Consider the following 21,005-nt stretch of genomic DNA (forward strand, 5'->3'; position numbering starts at 1 on the left):
ACTGATTGATCGGCACCAGGCTGTCTGCAGTGACAAACCAAAAAACGAACCAAATGAACCAGCCTAAAGTTTGTGCGGTTCATCAGAAATGGGCTCTGATGAACCACTGGTTCGCGAACCACAAACCGGCTTGGTTCGTATTTCGGTTCGTACCCATCTCTAATTACAAGCCCTGCTGGGCAAAAGGCCCATCTAGTTTCTAAAAAGACGTATCTAGTGCCAGGAAAGGTGTCAGTGGACACCACATTGGGGATCCCGCTCTAGGCCAAAGAAGTTTCTTCATGGGAATCTTAATACAAGGTTTGCCACTGGTATTTTCCTTCTAATAATTTCTATAGTACCCAACAGCTAACTGTAACTCACAGGGATAGTAATACAAACAAATAACAGAAATTCCCTGACCACTTTCCACTCAGCGCTTTATCAAGGCTATTCTGGAATGTTTAAAAATGTGAATTTTAAAAGCAGTATCCTACACTTTGTTTCATGGTGAAATATATATTAGTAAAGGTCAAAACATTTATTGAGAGCCAGTTTGGTGTAGTGGTTAAGAGCACGGGACTCTAATCTGGAGAGCCGGGTTTGATTCCCCACTCTTCCACTTGAAGCCAGCTGGGTGACCTTGGGCTAGTCACAGTTCTCTGGAGCTCTCTCAGCCCCACCCACCTCACAGGGTGATTGTTGTGGGGTAATAATAACACTTTGTAAACCACTCTGAGTGGGCATTAAGTTGTCCTGAAGGGCGGTATATAAATTGAATGTTATTATTATTATTATTTAAATAAAAAAATATCTTTAATAAAGCTATAGTCTTTGTGACATCATAATCTGGCTCCACTTTGTCAAACCTTCCTTCAGTTCCCTTACCAGGAGACAGATTTTTGCATTGAATAAAATGTCCAAATTGCAGGTTAATACATTAATTACCTGTTATATCAATTAAATTTTACAAATCACTTCTCCTCCTGTCTTGTCTTCAAATCTGGTAGTTGAGATGTGCCTTTTATACCTTTCTATAATTTGTGACAAGCTCTCAACAAGTTAATGGTACTGATCAAAATGTTGACTACCTTGTTTGCATACAGTGAGATTCTGAATTCTTTCTTATTCACTATAACCATCTTATTTCTATCTCTCAACGTCCAATTAATAAAAACAAATTGAGAGAGAAAGAAACCCACCCTTCCTCTAGTAGTCTTTCTATATAATGAAGTATCCAGATATATATTTGTCCATGAAAAGTCAGGACACTCATTCAGCAAGCATCCAGAAAGGAGTCATTTAGTATGAGCTTTGCGTGCAGTTTTCTTACTTTGATAAATATTTATTCAGATTCTTGTAAAGTGGTTTGGAAGCATGAACACAACTTTCTCTGTTAATAAAATGGCAGAATATCCTCTCTGAAGATCTCAAGTATGTTTAACTTTAATTTGAAAGTGAAATAGAAGGTGCTCGTTATCCACTAGAACTCAATCACAAATACTTTTTTCTTTTTTAAAAAAATGTGTGGTACAGATACTATGCTACTAATATCTGCCATGCCAAGTGCCCAGTCAGGCACGCTGTGCAGTCAGGTGATGCTGGGAAGAGAGAGGAGTACATTTATTTCCTCCCTATTGGAATATCTCCAGTAATTTACATATTTCTTGAAACTATTATATGAAATCAGATAATCTAGGTCCACTTTCTTGTCATTACTCAAGCCTTAAACTGGTCACATGAAAACTGAATTTTTAAGCCAAGTGTTCAGAACCATGAAATTGAACAGGAAAAAGTATTTAAGTAGCTTAATGAAGCTCATCTATTTTAAACCTAATAAGCAAATCATCATCGAGTAATAAGCACTGTCTCTGAAGTTAAATCTTCTCCTTTGGAGTCTTTTTTTTAAAAAAAATCATTTTTGTAAAGTTATATTACAATTACAGCCAATTCTATAGGTTACAGGGTTGAATGCTAGGTCCTGTGTTAGCATGAGGTGCTTGTCTGTTGAGCTGATGCTTCTAATTATAATTCCATTCTTATGATCCACTCCCTCCACATGGTAGCCATCTAATCAGTAGGCTTTGAGGAGAGGATGGTTATGTAAGAAAGTGTAGCCAGCAAGAGCCTCTTACATTACGCGTCATAGGCCTTTTATTGGAGCAACAGCTACATGCAGGAATGGTATCAGATTACAGGTCTACTGATAACTTATGATAAGAGGTCTTCAAAATAAGAGGAGCAATGCAGATTATCTGTTACTGTTTGATCAAATAATGAGTGGAGCTGCAGCTGCTATAGTACTAGCTGCTGTTTGCACCACAACAACTACAGCTAAACTGAGTAGGACTGGGCTGACAGTAGGACTGATTAGGTGTGTGGAGCAAAAAAAAAAAAGGTATAATTTGCATCCAGAAACAGGAATACCACAAATATTTAGTATTCCTGCTCAGTTAGATTCTTTATTCAGATTCAGTTTTATTAGAGAATCACAAAATATATCTGGCTATTACTCCCTATGGGGGAAACTATCGGAAGGGGGGGCATTGTTGAGCAAATTCAACCCAATTTGCAGGGAACTTTGTCCTTCCTTTCCACTAAAGCCCCTCCAAGTCTTAGGAAGATTGGGCCACTCTCCATTGTTTCCTATGGGGGGAAACGTTCCAAGGCTTTGAAGAGCAAAGAAACCTTAGCAAAAGCAATCCCTTGCCAAAAGCCAGTCACAATGCAAGTCTTACTCCCAGTGCAAGCTGAATCAACAAAGCCCAACAGAACCAAACTAAAGCAAGGAAACCAACATCATCAATCCAGAGAATCCTACCAGAACTGAAACAGTGGAACCTATGTCAAACCAGAGAATCCTTTTGGAACCAAACTGAAGCAAGGGACACTAACAAGAAAACAACAGGCATCTGCTTAAGCAACCCCCCCCCACACACACACACACAAGAAGCAAGAAGTAAATAAACACGAAGCAACTGCTTGAGCAACTCTCCCCTCACAAGAACAACTCTTAATAAATAAATAAACACTAGCAAGAAGCAAAGCAAGCAACACTTGTCTTTAAAATAACTGAATCAGGAAAAAAAACTACCTTCCCAATGCATATCCACTCACTCCCACTGAAACAAAGTAACAACTGAAACAGCAGCAGTCTGTTTCGGAGTGAAACAAAGTAAGAAAAACAGCTTGGAGAAGCAGCCTGCCAACTTTGAATTGCATATCCCTAGGACTGACATGGAGGTGGCAAGCCATTCTTCTAAGGGCAGTTTGACCTCCATAACTTGCCATTTCCCAGTAACAGATTTCCATCTGGCAATTCACCTCAGTGCCTACCACATCATGCCATGTCGTTCTTCCTGGCAATACCATTGCTAAATGTTCCAGAAACATGCATCACTATTGTGGAAGCTTTTACAATGCCAGGGTCTGTTTAAGAAATTATACTTGTTGCAGAAATCTCTAACCACCAGGTATAAAGTAACATGTGGTCTAGCCTGTAGACGGAGGACACCTCCAAGGTTACTCTTCATTTTGCCAAAGTTCCACAGTGACCTTCCAAGTTCTAGATTGTCAGTGTGATGGACTTGCGGGCATTCCTCCTGGGAAAGAAGAAAGTTGTCAGAACTGCCTATGTGCATTTTGCAAGGAAGGAAAAACCTGCTGGAACCTAGGAGCATGACTTTCCCCTTCTAAATTTGTGGGAGGAAAAGTGTAGTGCCACCATGTCCAGGGAAGATCTACTAAGCCCAAAATAATCTCTCCTCCCTGACCCTTCCTTAAAGAGGTTCAAGATGCTGCCTCTCTCTGTGGTCTCATTTCAAATCTCCATACATACAAGGGCCTCTGTTTCTCCCTTGGATAAGAAAGACATTAAGATTTCCATGCCAAATCATGTAGGTCAGGAACTGTTTCGTATTTTCAGTACTAGTCTCTCCCTTCTCTTTTGAAGTCTTTCTTTGGGGAAGTGATCTCATTATCTTCACATTTAACATATCACTGGTTGAGAGCAAAATACTGGAGATAACTGAGTTTGCTTTGTGTAAATCATATCACTGTTCTGATTATTATACTGTTATTATATAATGTTATTATACTATTATTAAATGGCTTTTTAAATGAATTTTAAAGGCTTTTTCGTGTGTTTGTAATTTAATGTTTTTACTTAAGCCACCTTGAGGAGAGCTCTGGAGAGGCAGCATAAAATGTCCTAAATTAATTAATTAATCCATTGTATTTTTTTTAGTTTTACTAAATCTTTAAACATTTTTAACATTTTATACTTTGATTTTCCTGATTGTATTTTATTTATTTCCCTGTAGATCAGAAATGTTGAGACCAATCAATGCTTGGATAACATGGGACGCAAAGAAAATGAAAAAGTTGGAATATTCAACTGCCATGGCATGGGAGGAAACCAGGTAAAAAACAAAACAATAGGGTATAGATGTATTCAATACTTCTACCAATCAACACAGGGCACCACACGGGAAATAAATCTAGGGGGCATTCAGTTAAGGATATTGTTGTGGTTGAACAGATTTCATTTGTTGTCCTGTTCACTGAATACTGTTACCCATTATACATGTGTGAAATGAAGTGGGACAGAAGTTACGTCCTCTGTGTGTTTAGGGTTGCTTTTCAAAATGCCACTGGCTTTGCAATGGGTTCCTGACAGAATAGAAACATGAACTTGAAAGATATCATTTGGTCTCAGTTAAAAGCATTCCTCTGATATTAGTATCCAAGACAGGAGACACTACAGCCCTACTTGTAGCTTCTCCTGTTGTTTAATACCTCTTCAGAGATTAATTTGGCGAGTTTCTTTCCAACATTATCCATAAATCTACTTCCTTTGTAATTTAAGATAATTGCAGCATCCTGGCTTCAATTGAAGACAGTGAGCAATTTGTTCTCCTTCTTCTTGACACTGGGACTAGTTGGGTTTTCCCCATGCTATAAGTCTTCCACCGTGCCTTCTCTTGCACTCTGCCTGCCTCCTGATTATTTATAGACTACATCTATAATTTTGGAGTTGGTGCATGTGCCGTTTGTTCTTGCTACAGCTCTCTGTTCTTCCAATGTTTGTCTGATTCCAATGTTCATCTGATTCTTTTTCCTCCTTGGTAAGAGGCATATTCCCATCTGCATCTGAGTTCTCAAGTGGGTTCTGTTTAAACAGAAGTGATTTTATTTCGGCTAATAAACATAACCAGATAGTCGTCGAAGGCTTTCATGGCCGGAGAACGATGGTTGTTGTGGGTTTTCCGGGCTGTATTGCCATGGTCTTGGCATTGTAGTTCCTTTGTTTTACAGGAACTACAATGCCAAGACTACGGCAATACAGCCCGGAAAACCCACAACAACCATAACCAGATAGCATTACAAACCTGAGAGGGGTACACTAAACTTGACATATGTCTGTGGTTGTGGTTTTTAATTGTATGAGTATGCAAACTGGAGCAAGGTAGCTGGTTTGAAGGTGAGTAGGTGATCTTAAATCTGATTAGAAGTGTATCAGTACAATCCTAAAAAGATTTACTGGAGTAACTGTATTTAGGATTGCATTCTAAATTTGACACATATATGTTACTAGAGAATGATTTGTTTAGAACTGCAAAGAGCTTGAAAATTACTAGAAGATTATATTCCCTTAATTCTCACAGATTCAGGTAGAAAAGAAATACGTGAACTTAACCAGCCTGGCCAGTTTCATGTGTGTCAGTTTTAAGCCTCTCTATTGTCCTTTAACTCATATTCTGAACAAGGGAAATCTATGGATAAAATTAGTTTAAGCAAAATTTAAAAGCTTCCCTGTCTTCAGTATTTGAACACTGCCATCTTGTTCATCCTTCCTATCTTCTTTTATATTTTTGAAATCTGGCAGACCTTGTTTGTTCATTTTCCTCTTAAATGTAGTGACGTCTTAAATATTTCTGTTCTTTATAATCAGAACCCTCTGAACAATTTATCATCATTAGAGTGGTAGCACCAAGAGGCCTTGTGGACATTAGATTCAGTGTCCTCCAATAACTTGTGGTCTGTTTTACTTGAAGGGAAATGAACTAGTGCCACTCCTACTGAAGCTACTGAAAAACTCTTGAACTTTAGAATTTTCTCTCTGCCAGGAAAGTGGAAGGCAGTAGGAAAAGAGGAAGACCCTAAACAAGATGTCTGGACTCAATAAAGGAAGCCACATCCTTCTGTGTGCAATATCTGAGCAAGTCTGTTAATGTTAGGACATCTTGGAAGTCTTGCATTCATAGAGTTGCCATAAATTGGAAGTGACTTGATGGCACATAGCACACACACTCACACACATAAATAATGTGAAAAATCAAGTCAAACATTGCAAACTGGGCTGGTGCATTTACATGCAACACTATAAATGCACCAATCCATTATTCTTACATGAAGATAATTTAGTAAAGATGGCATAGTTGACTCAGCTTAGGCTAATAGTGCTAGATGAATTATTAAGTAATGAATGATAAACAAAGAAATAGAACTGTTTTACTTTCAGGAAAAAGGGGAAAATACCTTGGACATGGTCCATTCCCACCAAAGGCACAGCGCTTGTCTGTGGACAAAGCCAAGAGTGCTCCATGGAGCTCTTTTCTTCTTCCTCATTCTGTTGTGCACGCATAGATAGTTACTATGGGATGTTTAGAAGAATGGACTGTGTGCACTTCCCACATTTAGCCCTTTCTTTATGCCTTGTGCTCAGAGCCCAAGTAATTGGGAAACAGAATAAAAGAATATTCTGTAGGTCTAATGCATGAGAAAACACAGCATGTCTTTAGCATTTCTTCTACAGTATTGGAAAGATCTTTCATTTTGCCTATGTACATTTTGTGTTTCAGCTTATAAGAAAAGCCTTTTCAAAAAAAAACTCTAGGGTATTACTAATATTAGAATATGAAGAAATAAAACATACTTAACTCTACTTTTAATTTTTTTTTCCTTTCTAAGGCACCTTAATTGGCAACTTAGTATGACTTCCATGCATTCTCTAATTGGTAATGCAATCAAGTTCAATTTGCGTGCTTTGCCGAAGGCTGCTTTCAGCAATTAATTGCCAAAAGGTTGCCTTCAACAATTAGAAGAAAGCGCTTTCCTTGTAGCTTTGATTAGAATGCTTTAAATCAATTGAAAGGTGAACTCAGAATAATTGAGAGTCTTGTAAATAATTTAAAAAGCAGCCACAGAAGGTTGCTTTATATCAGTAGCCTTTAGCTTTTTCAGGGCTGTGACCCTCTTTTATTCTCAACTTTCAGCATAAGATCTACTGCTAATCTTTTGTTACCACATGATACTTGGGCTAATGTGGGAATGAATAAAATCCTGCCTCTCAGTCATAACTGACTTGTGACATAGCAAGAGACTAACAGAGGTGGTTTGCCATTACCTGCCTCTGCAACCCTGGTCATCAGTGGAGGTCTCCTATCCAGTTAATAACCAAGGCAGACCCTGCTTAGTTTCTGAGATCTGATGAGAGCAGGCTCTCCTGGGCTATCCAGGTCAGGGCAAGTTAATGTGTGCAAAGGTGATAATGCTGGTTCTAGACACCTTGCTCTCACAAGCAAATTTACTTTTGCTGTCCATTTTGCACTAATGATGACTATTTAAACATTTCATATGTTTAATATACATTTAATATGTTTTGCCTCAAAAGCAAACATGTCTCCATAACTGACTTCTGCAGGATTTTAACTGTTTTCCCAAAGTGCTGCACTGGGTCTAACATACGGATTGTTTCCTAATATGGAGTCCTGCAGTGAAATCCTAACCAGAGTTACCCCAGTCTAAGCCTATTGAAATCAATGGTATTAGACTGGAAATCATTTAGACTGGAGTAATTCTACTTAGGATTTCACTGTTAATGTAGTTTTTTCAGTTTCATTGATGTAATCCAACTTGAGTTTCTGTGAGAATGTAAATAATATAAATTAACAAAATTTCTGCACCACCATTTGTTAATGAAAACTTTAATCACATCCACATGGACATTCTAGAATTACTGCACTTACATTTTTAAAAAAGGTATTCTGTTCTGTGTTTGTTAAGCCATAATCTTCTTAAACTGGGGTCTGTTTTATGTTATTTTGCATTTGGAACAAAGATATTTGTAGTTGCTTATGCTGAAACATACACAATTTCAATATTAACTATCTGGGTTTTCAATAAGGCCAATTTCAAAAATTCAAAAACCATGTCAAAGCCAATTTCACAGGCTAACAATTTCTGAAAGAAAATGAAAAACATAAACTTTTATCTTTTAAAGATAAATGCTGGAAACCTCCAAAGGTCAAATCTGAAGAAGGGAGCTTTGACTCAGTAGCTTATACATTGAAAATCTTGTTGGTCTGTAAGGTTCCACTGGATTCAAATCCTGCTGTTCTACTGGCTACCTACCTGAAACTACTCAAATGTCATGTTGGTCCACTTGCCAATTCCAAAGCAAAACTTGTGTAATAAAAGGTATATATTTTTATTAAACAATTTTTGTTTGGGAATTTTTCTGATGACTATCCCTGCTAATTAAAATCTTTGCATATTTTGGATAATACCAAATCTAGCCATCAAAGCTCATTTGGAGGAAGATGGATCTTTATATAGATCTTTTCTTATGGGTGCTCCTTGTCCTTCATCCTCTTGATAATATTACTCAGTTTGGCTTCTGGACTCTATAATATAAGGTATTGCACTAGGTAATTACCAGCTTTAATATAAGGACCACCACATGTTTTGTTTTATCTAGCTTGCAGGGGAACTGTGAGTCTCTTTTAAGGGCCAAACTAGATGTGCATAACGAGCTAAGATCCCAAGAAAATGGAGGTGATACTGGAACAGCGAAAGTTTGACCTAGGAATGAGGATATATCCGAAATGAGCACTTCCCTAAACAATATATCCTAAAAGAGCATGCTTTACTCTGCTTTGGTTAGACCTCACCTAGAGTACTGGGTTCAGTATTGGGCACCACAATTTAAGAAGGATATAGACAAGCTGGAACATGTCCAGAGAAGGGCAATGAAGATAGTGAGAAAAGGCTGAAGGAGCTTGGTATGTTTAGCCTAAAGAGGAGATGACTGAGAGGTCAAGATAACCATCTTCAAGTACTTGAAGGGCTGTCATATAAAGGATGGCGTGGACTTGTTTTCCATTGCCCCAGAAGGTTGGACCAGAACCAATGAGTTGAAATGAAATCAAAAGTTTTCAGCTAAACATTAGGAAGAACTTCCTGACAGAACGGTCCCTTGGTGGAACAGGCTTCCTCAGGAGGTGGAGGACTCTCCTTCTTTGGAGGTTTTTAAGCAAAAGCTAGATGACCATCTGACAGCAATGCTAATTCTTTGAACCTAGGAAGGTCATGAGACGAAGAGTAGGAAGGGTTACATCAGTGTTTAGTTCTCATGGCCTCTTCTTACATGCTCAGGGTAATGCTGATCACCACTTTGGGGTCAGGAAGCAATTTTTCCACAGGCCAGTTTAGGTGAGGATTTTGATGGTGTTCTGCCATCTTCTGGGCATGGAACAGGGGTCACTGGGTGAGTGTGGGAGGGAAGTAGTTGTGAATTCCTTGTGTTGTGTAGGATTAGAGGTACCTTCCAACTCTGTGATTCCCCTAAAGGAGCAGATTCGTAGCTTAGGGAGGCTGCTGGTCTCAGAACTTATGTTGTATATACAAGTGGCAGCAGTAGCCAGGGGTGTCTTTCCTCAGTTCCTGCTATGGCCCTTTCTGTGTAGGTAAATCTTACCACTGTGGTACATGCCCTGGTAACATCTAGATTAGATTACTGCAGCACATTCTATGTGGGGCTGACCTTGCAAACTGTCCAGAAGCTGCAATTGGTACAGTAAATGTTTTAATATGTGTTGTTTGCTGCCTTGAGGACTTTATTTTGGGTGGAAATGTTTCAAATAAATACATTTTTAAAGACTTGGGTTCAGCTTCCCATGTAAGCTACTTTGGATCCCCATTGTGGAGAAAGGCAGTATATAAATGAAGTGGTGGTAGTGAATAGTACTGTCAAGTCATAGCTGACTTATGGCAACATCTGGTGTGATTTTCATGGCAAGAGACTAGAAGAGGAGGTTTGCCATTGCCTGCCTCTGCAACCCTGGTCTTAATTGGAGGCCTCCCATCCAATTACTAACCAAAGCCAACCTGGCATAGCTTCCCAGATCTGCTGAGATCGGGCTTACCTGGGCTATCCAGGTCAGGGCATATAAATGAATTAATAAATATAGCTGAAGATGGGGGCAGGGCAGATAAAAGGTAAGTTGTTTCATAGGTTTGAAGGAGAGAAGGATGTAGGGAAAGATGAGCAAATGGAGGCTGCTTGGAAGAGGAAATAGTGTGGGGAAGGGGATACAGGAGAAAATGAAGTATCCCTTGTCCTTACAAGTTCCCCACCATGCAACTGGGCCTGGCTCATCTGGCATCATGCAACTGAGAGAGGGTGCTGGGGGAAAAGGTGATGACAGGGGGCAGACAAAGGTAGGTGGGATGGAAAGAAGGAGGCAGGAAAAGGGGGAGATGCTATGGGCGTGGCCAGGGAAGGGAAAGAGGACATGATGAGGGGGAATGAGATGCCCCCCACAAGTCCTTGTTGTATTTATTTTATCTGTTGAAGTTTTTCAAATTCTAAAGAACAGGACACTATTAAAATAGTTCCACTGAAGTATTCCTTTATCTTGAGTTTTTTGTCATTTGGGAAAAAAATACTTCAGTATTGCTTGTGATGTGATCTGCACTTTGTAACAAACGTGGTTTGTAAAGATTGAAAGTAGCCTTGGGGAGTTAGATTTTCATAGACAAGTCTCAAGCGGCAACTGGTATTTAATAACACTAGAGCCACTCTGGAATCTTATTTACTCTATAAAAATATTGTTGATCCATTCTTAGACAGGGAAATGATTATAAGGAATTTCTATGTCAGCGCTATAGAGAATTGCTTTTCCATTCCTTTTTTGAGGGTACAAATGGGTGAAACATTTATAACTGGTCGTGCCAATGAAACTTGCAATGACCAGGTTCAGATCATGAATTAGCTTGTTTATAATGTGTGTATGTGCGTGAGTGTCTATGTCTATATCAATACACACACACACACATAAAATTATGCCAAGATGTTCCGCCAGGAGGTTGAGGCAGGCAGGCAGATTATCCAGCCAGCCTCCTCTTGGGGGAGGGGGCTTTGATCTCCCCCAGATCATGTTGTCTGTTTTCTACAACTCCCCCCACACACACACACACACTATGGGATCTGAATTTAGGAGCTGTGAAATAGAATCATAGGATCATAGGGTTGGAAGGGGAAGGTACCTCTAGGGTCATCTAGTCCAACCCCCTGCACAATGCAAGAAATTCACAACTAACCCTCCCCCCTCAACTGCCCCAGTGACCCCTGCTCCATGCCCAGAAGATGGCAAAACACATCCAGGATCCCTAGCCAAACTGGCCTATGGAAAATTGCTACCTGACCCCAAGGTGGCAATTGGCATTACCCTGGGCGTGTAAGAAGGCCACAAGAACTAAGCACTGATATAACCCATTCTGCCCTCCCACTCATGATCTGCCCAGGTTCAAAGAATCAGTATTGCTGTCAGATGGCCATGTAGCTTCTGCTAGAGCCCACCACCTCCCAAGGAAGCTTGTTCCACTGAGGGACCGCTCTGTCAGGAAGTTCTTCCTAACATTTAGCCAAAAACTCTTTTGATTTAATTTCAAGCCATTGATTCTAGTCTGACCTTCTGGGGCAGCAGAAAACAACTCTACGCCATTCTCTATATGACAGCCCTTCAAGTACTTGAAGATGGTTATCTGATCACCTCTCAGTCGTCTCCTCTCCAGGCTAAATATTCCGAGCTCCTTCAACTTTTCCTCATAGGACTTGGTCTCCAGACCCCTCACCATCTTCATTGCCCTCCTCTGGATACGTTCCAGCTTGTCTATATCCTTCTTAAATTGTGGTGCCCAAAAATGAACACAATATTCTAGGTGAGGTCTAACCAGAGCAGAACAGAGTGATACCATCACTTTGTGTGATCTGGACACTGTGCTTCTGTTGATATAGCCCAAAATTGCATTTGCCTTTTTTGCTACCCTATCAAAGTGCTGACTCATGTTCAGTGTATGGTCTACTAAGACCCCTAGATCCTTCTCGCACATACTACTGCCAAGACAAGTCTCCCCCATCCTATAATTATGCATTTGATTTTTCCTTCCTAAATGTAGAACTTTGCATTTATCTGTTGAAATTAATTTTATTTGTTTTAGCCCAGTTTTGCAGCCTGTCAGGATCATCCTTACTCCATCTTTGACTGTATTTGCTACCCCTCCCTATTTAGTATCATCTGCAAATTTAATAAACATTCCCTGTATTCCTTCATCCAAATCATTTCTAAAAATGTTGAACAGAGCAGGTTTGAGGATTGATCCCTGAGAAACTCCACTTGTCACTCTTCTCCAAGAGGATGAGGACTCTTTGGGTGCGATCTGCCAACCAGTTACAGATCCACCTAATAGTAACAGGATTCAAACATTTTACCAACTTGTCAACAAGGATATTATGTGGAACCTTATCAAAAGCCTTACTGAAACCGAGATAAACTATGTCTACAGCATTCCCCTGATCCACCAAGGTAGTAACTTCCTCAAAATAAAGAATTAAGGTTAGTCTGACATGACTTGTTCTTGAGTAACCCATGTTAGCTCTTAGTAATCTCAGCCATCATTTTTAAATGCTCAATGACTGACTATTTGATGATTTGTTCTAAGACTTTTCCAGGTATAGATGTCGAGCTGACGGTTCGGTAGTTACCTGGATCCCCCTTTTCCCCCCTTCTTGAAGATGGGGACAACATTTGCCCACCTCCAATCCTCTGGCACCTCGCCTAATCTCCAAGAATTCTCAAAAATGATGGATAGAGGCTCAGCAATTACATCTATGAGTTCTTTTAGTACCCTTGGGTGAAATTCATCTGATCCTGGGGAAACTAGGTGTTTACGTACTACCTCTATGCTGAACCTAGGCTGTAACTTCTTTCACCCATCACATGTTCTGTTATTGCCATGTTGAGCATCATTTCCCTTGCAGGAGAAGGCTGAGGAAAAGTAGAAATTGAGCAATTCTGCCCTTTCTTCATCACCTGTTAAAATTTCACTTCCCTGTCCCTGCAGTGGGCCTGCCATATCCTTGCTCTTTTTCTTTCTTTGAACGTAAGCAAAGAACCCTTTTTTTTGTTTTTAGCATCTCTTGCTAGCCTAAGATCATACTGAGCTTTAGCTTTTCTAACATGCTACCTACAAGCATTGGTTTTTTGTTTATATTCATCCTTGATTATAAGGCCCTCCTTCCATTTCTTAAATGAGTCTTTTTTATTTCTCAGTTCATTAGAAAGCTGCTTATGAAGCCACCGTGGCTTCTTTAAGCTCCTCCCATTCCCTAATACTGAGTGCCACATTGAGAAATTGTTTTATTGTATTTATAGTGCTGATGGATTTTATTCAATGTTGTTGCTGTTATAACTGATGTTGTTATCTGCTCTGAGCCCATTTGTGGGCAGAATGGGCTATAAGTTTAATCAAATCAGATCAATAGATATATCACAGGTGTCAACTCTTGAAAAAGTTCTGGATTAGCTTATAATGTAAAACAAGACTTGTTTGTTTATTAACATGTTCAGCAGAGTCCACTGTCCTTTCTTACAGCCTTTGGGCATCACACAAAGGTCCTTCCTCAACCTGTTCTTAGGTTGTCTCCTGTACAGGCATCAGTATCAAAACACCTGGATGTGGGCAATGCAAGAAACCTCTCTGCTGCCACTGCAACTTCAAAGATTCCCAAACCCTTACAACAAGCACCCAGGCAAGTTTCTACCCCTTCCTCAGAGACCCCCCCCCATTCCTTGATAGGTCAGTCTTGATTATACCTGCAGCAACTCCATTAGCTACAGGGGCTTAGAGGCCTGCGGAGGCTGTCTTCCCAGGGGCCACCAAAACCTGGACCCAGCCCTGAGAACAGCCAAGGAAGAGCCTGACCAGAAGGAGAGGCTCTGTGCTAGTAGATGACGGCATCTGTCACAATATTGGTCTCTCCTGACAACTAGCTTCCATCTACTGGCTTGACTTTGTGCCTCAGCTAAATCACATAGGAGATGGGGTCCACAGGGAAATCTTTATCCATTTTGGGTTCCTTCTGCCAACTAGATCAGAACCAGGGTAGCAGCCACCACCAGAGAAACTCCAGTTATTGGAATTTTCCCTGTATAATACTGGAACAGATGGTCTCTGGTTTACCTCAGAACACACATGTGCACACGTGTGACAGGATTTCTAGGTCAGTCTTCTTCGCTTCCTCTCCCTCTTCTCCCTCCCTTCTGGATTTATTAGGGACAGGCCCATCGGTCAGGATACAAATCCTTGCAAAACCTTAGTAGTCTGTAAGCTTACATGGGCTGGAGTTGTTTCTGTAAGAAATTTCCTCTCCTCCCAGAGATCAGGCACTTTTGTTTCTAAAAGGTTTGTTTCTAAAAGCTTTATTCCACTAAGCACCTAATTAAGCAGGAAGCAAAGGCAAATATAGCAGAGTTAGCCAGAGAAAAATAAACATAAAACCGTGCTTGCTTGTGTTTACTTCCACTCTGCTGAACATCTCCCATCTTCCTAGTGTTTAGTCAGTTTCTGCCCCACCTCTGAACAAGCTTATTGAGCTGCCTCCCTCCCTATTGAGGTTCCGTCTGCCTGAGCTCCCTTAAATCTTGTTGTGGCTTGAAGTCTGCCCATTGTTTTGGACAGGGGGCATACTCTCTAGTTCCCACCAAAAACTGATCTCCAATAATATGTCCAGTAACAGACTAGAGGCTTTCCAGCCCCTGTCTCTCACTTTGGTTTTTGGGCAGATTACCTCTTGGTGCCTTCAAGGTGAGATCCAGATCTTCGGTCAGAGGAGAAGTGACAACTTAAAGATGCTTTGCTGCTTGCCCAGATTTTCCAAGGTCATGCATGGATCACTTTAAAAATGCCACTCTACATCTTTAGTGCAGCTAGGAATTTAATCACCATTCCAGCAAATAAATATGTATTATTTTAGCATCCTAATTACTTCCCCCATTCATAACAGAGCCAAGATTAGGGGAAACTGGCTATTGAAATTTAATTTGTGGAGTGAACTAGAACAAGGATTTCCACCTTCCTTAACTGGAGTAATTTGAGCAAATCAACAAGTCAAGTGTACCTGCATTATAAGTGTACACAGTTAAGCAGCCATATTATCCTTTTAGTAATGAATTCCTGAATAAAGTTTTTATATTTTGCTTCTTATTATCCCATGGTCTCAATGTCTTTCTATTCTACATACAGATGTAATCCTCTACCTACTAAATTCCAAGCTACCAAGTGTGTTTTGTCTTTTCATGGCAAATTGTTATGACATAATACAAAGGCTCAATAACAGAATTTTTTAATAGAATGCAATTGAGAAGTCACACTAACAGTGACCTAGGCCACCCATACTTGAGTTTGGAAGTGGGTAGGTAGGATTTTAAGAAACCTAACCTCTACATTGGGGCCTCCAACATGGTGCTTGCAGGAGCAGTGGCGCTCACTGGCACTTTTCCTGATGGGATCAGGCAGACTTTTGTCCAGCAGGGCTTCTAATTGACATTGAAAATCAGATGGGGTGTTTGGTTTTAAAAAGTTGCATCACAGGCAGATGCAATAAAAGTAGAAGGCTCTGGTGCAGTGCGTTCTCTCTCCTGCAGGTGGAGCATTCCTTTTAAAATAGACACTAAGAATCTAAGACACTAAGAAAACTAAGAATCTCTTTATTTCATAGCAACTCTATAGCCACTATTCCACAGGACTGTTACTGAAGTAACTGTTGTCTTACAGCCTCTTTCTTACAAGATGACAGCTCTCTGACTGAAGAGAAGTCAGAACATATATTTTCCAGGTATCAAGTGAAAATCAATAATCAATGTTGTCCTTTAAGACTTTTATTTAAAATAGATAAGGCTCATAAAAATGCAAAAGACAGCTCCATATGTCAAAGATATCAGAAACAGATAAACGTTCATTTCATCATCCTTTATCTTTTCTATCTGCCAAGGACATGAGGAGCAGTGCAGCACACACGTGATGCAAAATGACAAATATAACTGACAGCTGCAGTTTAACATTTCCGTCCTCTCCAACAAAGAATGTGATGGGCAAGGCAGCTGCCCTAAATTTATTTATTTATTTATTTATTTATTTATTTATTTATTTATTTATTTATTTATTTATTTATTTATTTATTTATTTATTTATATCCCATCCTCCCCGCAAGCAGGCTCAGGGCAGCTAACAACATTTTAAAACAATTTAAAACATTACAACTGTATAAATATTAAATATTAAAACACCATTTAAAACAGCGGCATTTTGTATTGTGCGGCAGCAGCATCAGGAAGACTTACAATATTTTGAATGCATACTGTGGTGGACAGTTTTTCATGAGGGGGTTAAATTTCCTTCTTCCCCAGGCCAACGGAGGCCCAACCTTAGCCATGAGCCTGGCAGAACAACTCTGTCTTGCAGGCCTGGCGGAAAGACAATAAATCCCGCCGGGCCCTGATCTCAGTAGACAGAGCGTTCCCCCAGATAGGAGCCAGGACCATCGTAGCCAGGCAGGCCTCCTTGAGACCAGGGACCATTAATAGCTGTTTTTCTCCCAATCAGAGAGTCCTCCGGAGAATATATGGGGAGAGACGGTCCCGCAGATACGCTGGCCCTAGTCCACATAGGGCCTTATAGGTCAATACCAGAACCTTGAATGTGATCCAGTACTCCACTGGCAACCAATGCAACTCACGTAGTATCGGTGTTATATGCGCTCTACTTGGCGTTCTCGTAATAACATGCACCGCTGCATTTTGCACCAGCTGTAATCTCCGGGTCAGGCTCAAGGGCAGTCCTGCATAGAGCAAGTTACAGTAGTCCAACCTCAAGATGACCATTGCCTGGATCAATGTAGTTAAGTCACAGGTTGACAAGTAAGGGACAAGTTACTTGGTCTGCCACAGATGGAAAAAAGAGGACCTAACAACTTCTGCGACCTGTGCCTCCATTTTTAAGGAGGCATCCAGGATCACCCCCAGGTTCTCGACCCTCGGAACTGGCACAGCTGTGCCCCATCGAGGGCTGGGAGCCAGAGTCCCGAACCTAGTCCCCCCTGGCTCAAGTACAAGACCTCCGTCTTTGTCATCTTCAGCTTCAGCCGACTCTGTCTCAACCAACCAGTCAAGGCTGCAAACACATGTTCCAGGGCGTCTGTGGGGCTGAGTCAGGCCGGCCGTCCATCATCAGATATAACTGGGTGTCATCTGCATACTGATGACACCCAAGTCCGAAGCTTTGCACCAGCTGGGCAAGGGGGAGCATATAAACGTTGAATAATAATGGGGAGAGTATTGCCTCCTGCGGGACCCCATAAACCAATGGCTGCCGAGATGACAATTTCTCCCCAAGCGCCGCCCTCTGTCCTCGACCGTGGAGAAAAGAGACAAGCCACTGTAAGGCAGTCCCTTGTATCCCCACATTGGCGAGGTGGAAAGTCAAAAGATCCTAATCAACTGTATTGAACGCTGCTGACAGATCCAATAATATCAGCAGCGCTGAGCCACCTCGATCCAGGTGTCTGCGAAGGTCATCTGTAAGGGCGACCACCAACGTCTCTGTCTAATGCCCTGGAAGGTACCTGGACTGGAAGGGGTCTAGGGCTGAGACGTCCTTCAGGAAACCCTGTAGCTGTTCCACCACTGCCTGTTCAATCACCTTTTCCAGAAACGGGAGGTTCAAGACCAGGCAGTAATTGACCAGGTCAGTAGGGTCCAGTGATGGCTTCTTTAAGAGAGATCTCACTACGGTTTCCTTTAATGGCCTGGGAAAAACCCTGGTGCTCAAGGATATATTAACAATGGCCTCCAACAAGGACCATAGTCCCTCCGTGCTGGCTTTTACCAGCCACAATGGGTATGGGTCCAAGGGGCATATGGTAGGCCTGACTGGTTGCAGGGTCCTGTCAATCTCCTCCCCAGAGAGTGGGCTGAATCGATCAAATGTTAGCTCCAAAGACAGCCAAGGGGTCTCGAGTTCCTTCACTGTATCAATTGTGGCTGGTAAATCACGATGGAGAGACAAAATTTTATCAGCAAAAAAGCTCCCAAAAGCCTCACAGCCAATATCTGAATTCTGAATTTGGTGGCCTCCCTCTGAGAGGGAGACCAACAACCGAACCACATTAAACAATTTTGCTGGGCACGAGCTAGCTGATGCGATGGGGGCTGTATAAAACTCTTTCTTCACATGGGTCGAATCCACATTCACCCATTACCCGCATGTTTATCGGAGATCTTCCGTTTGCCTCCAATCCGTGATTTTTTCCTCTTCGTTCACATTCCTGCTTCCAATCCGTCTTTCTCGCACGTCCCTCCGGTCACACAGCTGCTCGAAAACTGCTTTTTGGGGCGGGACCTTTTTTTCCCGCCCATTTTTTTTTGAGCGCACTTTTCCGTTATTTCGATCTTGCCTTATAAAGAAACATCATTGAAGATAATGATGCCTCTCTTTCCCCCACTGACAGCACTGATGGCTCTCTCCCGTTTCTTTTTTGGAAATTTGGAAGCATGTGGGAGGCTTTTATGGGCATTTCCTATGCAGGACAGTTCAGTGCCTGAATTTTACTGAAGTTTCACTTCCTTGGAGTGTCATTATGTTCCCAATAGTCACTGGCCTAATCCGCATTCACCCCACACCCACATTTTCCACTTTTGAGGGAGGGAACAGATCTTCCCGCATTTTTTTAAAAATTACTTTTCCATTATTTCGATCTTGCCTTATAAGGATATTGTATATCCTTATAAGGATATTGTAATTTCGATATTACAGTAATATAAAATAAAAAAAATAAAAAACAGTTAAAAAGGAAGTTTCGCGAGTCCGTTCTGAGGATGGATTCACCCCAAAATGATTTTTCAAACTACCAGATTTGATTCAGAAACAGCATAATCAATAAATCCAGTGCTATGAAGTCAAAAACAGTCTTTTGCAGACTACAGAGCACTTGCAAGTTGAATCAGCTAATAGGAACTCTCGGAACGGCCAGAGAGACAGGAAGGGGGGTGGTTTTTTTAAAAAACGCATAAATTGCGCATTGGCCCATTCACGGCCACCGTGAAACTCCCGTTGAAAACCTGTGACCACATATTCGGGAGAAATGCGAATGAAATGCGTCTGTTTAATGAGGTAATGTGACCGGCACTCAGGATTGCGTGGGGAATGCGGGGAACATGCGACTTAGAATGAGTAATGTGGATTTGCCCATGGTCTCAATGGTCCCAGGTAGGGGTGTGCACGGGGGTAAAAAATTGGATTTCCTGCTTCAGTTTACCCAAAGCGTTAAAATGATCCATAAAAACCCGAAAGCCAAAGCAGCTTCCGCCAGAGCAATGGCCTGGGGAAGGCTGGAGCTGTCACCTGTGCTGCCTGCGCCACCTCCTCCACCGCCATAGCAGCCAGAGGAGTAGCAGGGAAGGTCGCAGCCAGCTCCTCCACCGCCCGTGCCACCTCCTCTGCTGCCGCCGCGGCCATAGGGACAGCAGGGAAGGTCACAGTCGGCACTTCCACTGCTCGTGCTGCCCCTTCCGCCAAAGCAGAAACCTGCGGAGTGGTGGGGAAGGGCGGAGCCAGCACCTCTGCCACTCATGCCACCTCCTCTGCCGCCACCGTGGCTAGAGGGGTGGTGAGGAAGGCCATAGCCAGCTCCTCCACCACCCATGTCACCTCCTCCACTGCCGCTGCGGCCAAAGGAGCATCAGGGAAGACTGGATCTGGCACTTTTGCCACCCATGCCGTCTCTTGTGCGGCAGCAGCAGCCTGCAGAATGGTGGGGAAGGCTGCAGCTGGCACCTCCACCGCCTGCGCCGCCTCCTCCACTGCTATGGTGGCCAGCTGGGCAGTGGAGAAGTCAGCTGCAGCTGCCTGCACTGCATCAGCACTGCAGCGAGGGGTCAGGTAAGTGGGGTGGTGGGTGGGACAGAGGGAGCTCTTTAAAGTGTAAAGGTCCCAAAGCTTCCTGAAGCGATACGAATTGCTTCAGGAAGCTTTTATTCGAGGGTTCCGAATTGAGGCCAGCATACTGGCCCTGATTCAGAACCCCCGAATCTTTACGGATCGGGTCCAATTCGGGAATTTATCCGAAATCGGATACCCAAAGTGCATGCCCCTAGTCCCAGGGCTATTTCTTGAGGAACTGGACGGAGGGAAACAGGCTCTGTTAAATTCCTGACTGCCTACCCAATCGGATGCTGGATGACTTCTAGGGTCAACAGTATCTGTCTTCATATTCATAAATTATTACTTTATGCAGTGCTTTTTTTCTGAATAGGTACTGTTACTCGTCGTGATGCTCTCCCCGCTCAGCCCAAGTCCCAAATCCCCAAGGGGTGCTGGGACTCCGTGAAGAAATGCTGGTATTCTGTATTAGCGTGTACCCCTTGAAAAAAAGCCATGACTTCATCACACTAATATGTATGACACATACTCATACTGCTTCAGAGCAGTTCAGATCAGATACTGAAACATCCTTTTAAATTCATGATATGAACCAAAACCCCAATGAAAGGGTTAAAAATGTGTTAATGGACATGAACCAGAAATAAATCAAAAATTTTAGTGGATTGTGATAAGAGTAATTCACTGTTGGTTATTACCTCTTTCCAGCACTCCTATGTAAGTTTTCTCTTTCTAAAGAGATTCTATTAATTATGTCAAAAAGAGTCCAGTAGCACCTTTAAGACTAACCAATTTTATTGTAGCATAAGCTTTCGAGAATCACAGTTCTCTTCGTCAGATGCATGAAGGGCAAAAAGAAACTGGTCAGATATAGAGGAGGAGAGGGGAGAGCGGAGTAGATGCAAACAGCTCCTTCTGATATGGAGATGCAAACAGCTCCTTCTGATATGGAGATCAGTTTGCTT

The 21,005-nt window shown here is 41.8% G+C and overlaps 1 protein-coding gene across 4 annotated transcripts in view; it reads left to right on the forward strand.

The window, feature by feature from the left end:
• GALNT13 (polypeptide N-acetylgalactosaminyltransferase 13) overlaps positions 1-21,005 on the forward strand; it is a 261,092-nt gene that overhangs the window by 210,815 nt on the left and 29,272 nt on the right. For all 4 annotated transcript variants that reach the window (XM_054971446.1, XM_054971448.1, XM_054971445.1 and 1 more), the window contains one exon: positions 4,302-4,400. In XM_054971446.1, coding sequence (XP_054827421.1) covers positions 4,302-4,400 — 99 coding nt within the window. The remainder of the gene's footprint in view (positions 1-4,301; positions 4,401-21,005) is intronic.

This window comes from Eublepharis macularius, chromosome 2, assembly GCF_028583425.1.
Source record: "Eublepharis macularius isolate TG4126 chromosome 2, MPM_Emac_v1.0, whole genome shotgun sequence".
NCBI classification, from domain to species: Eukaryota; Metazoa; Chordata; class Lepidosauria; order Squamata; family Eublepharidae; genus Eublepharis; species Eublepharis macularius.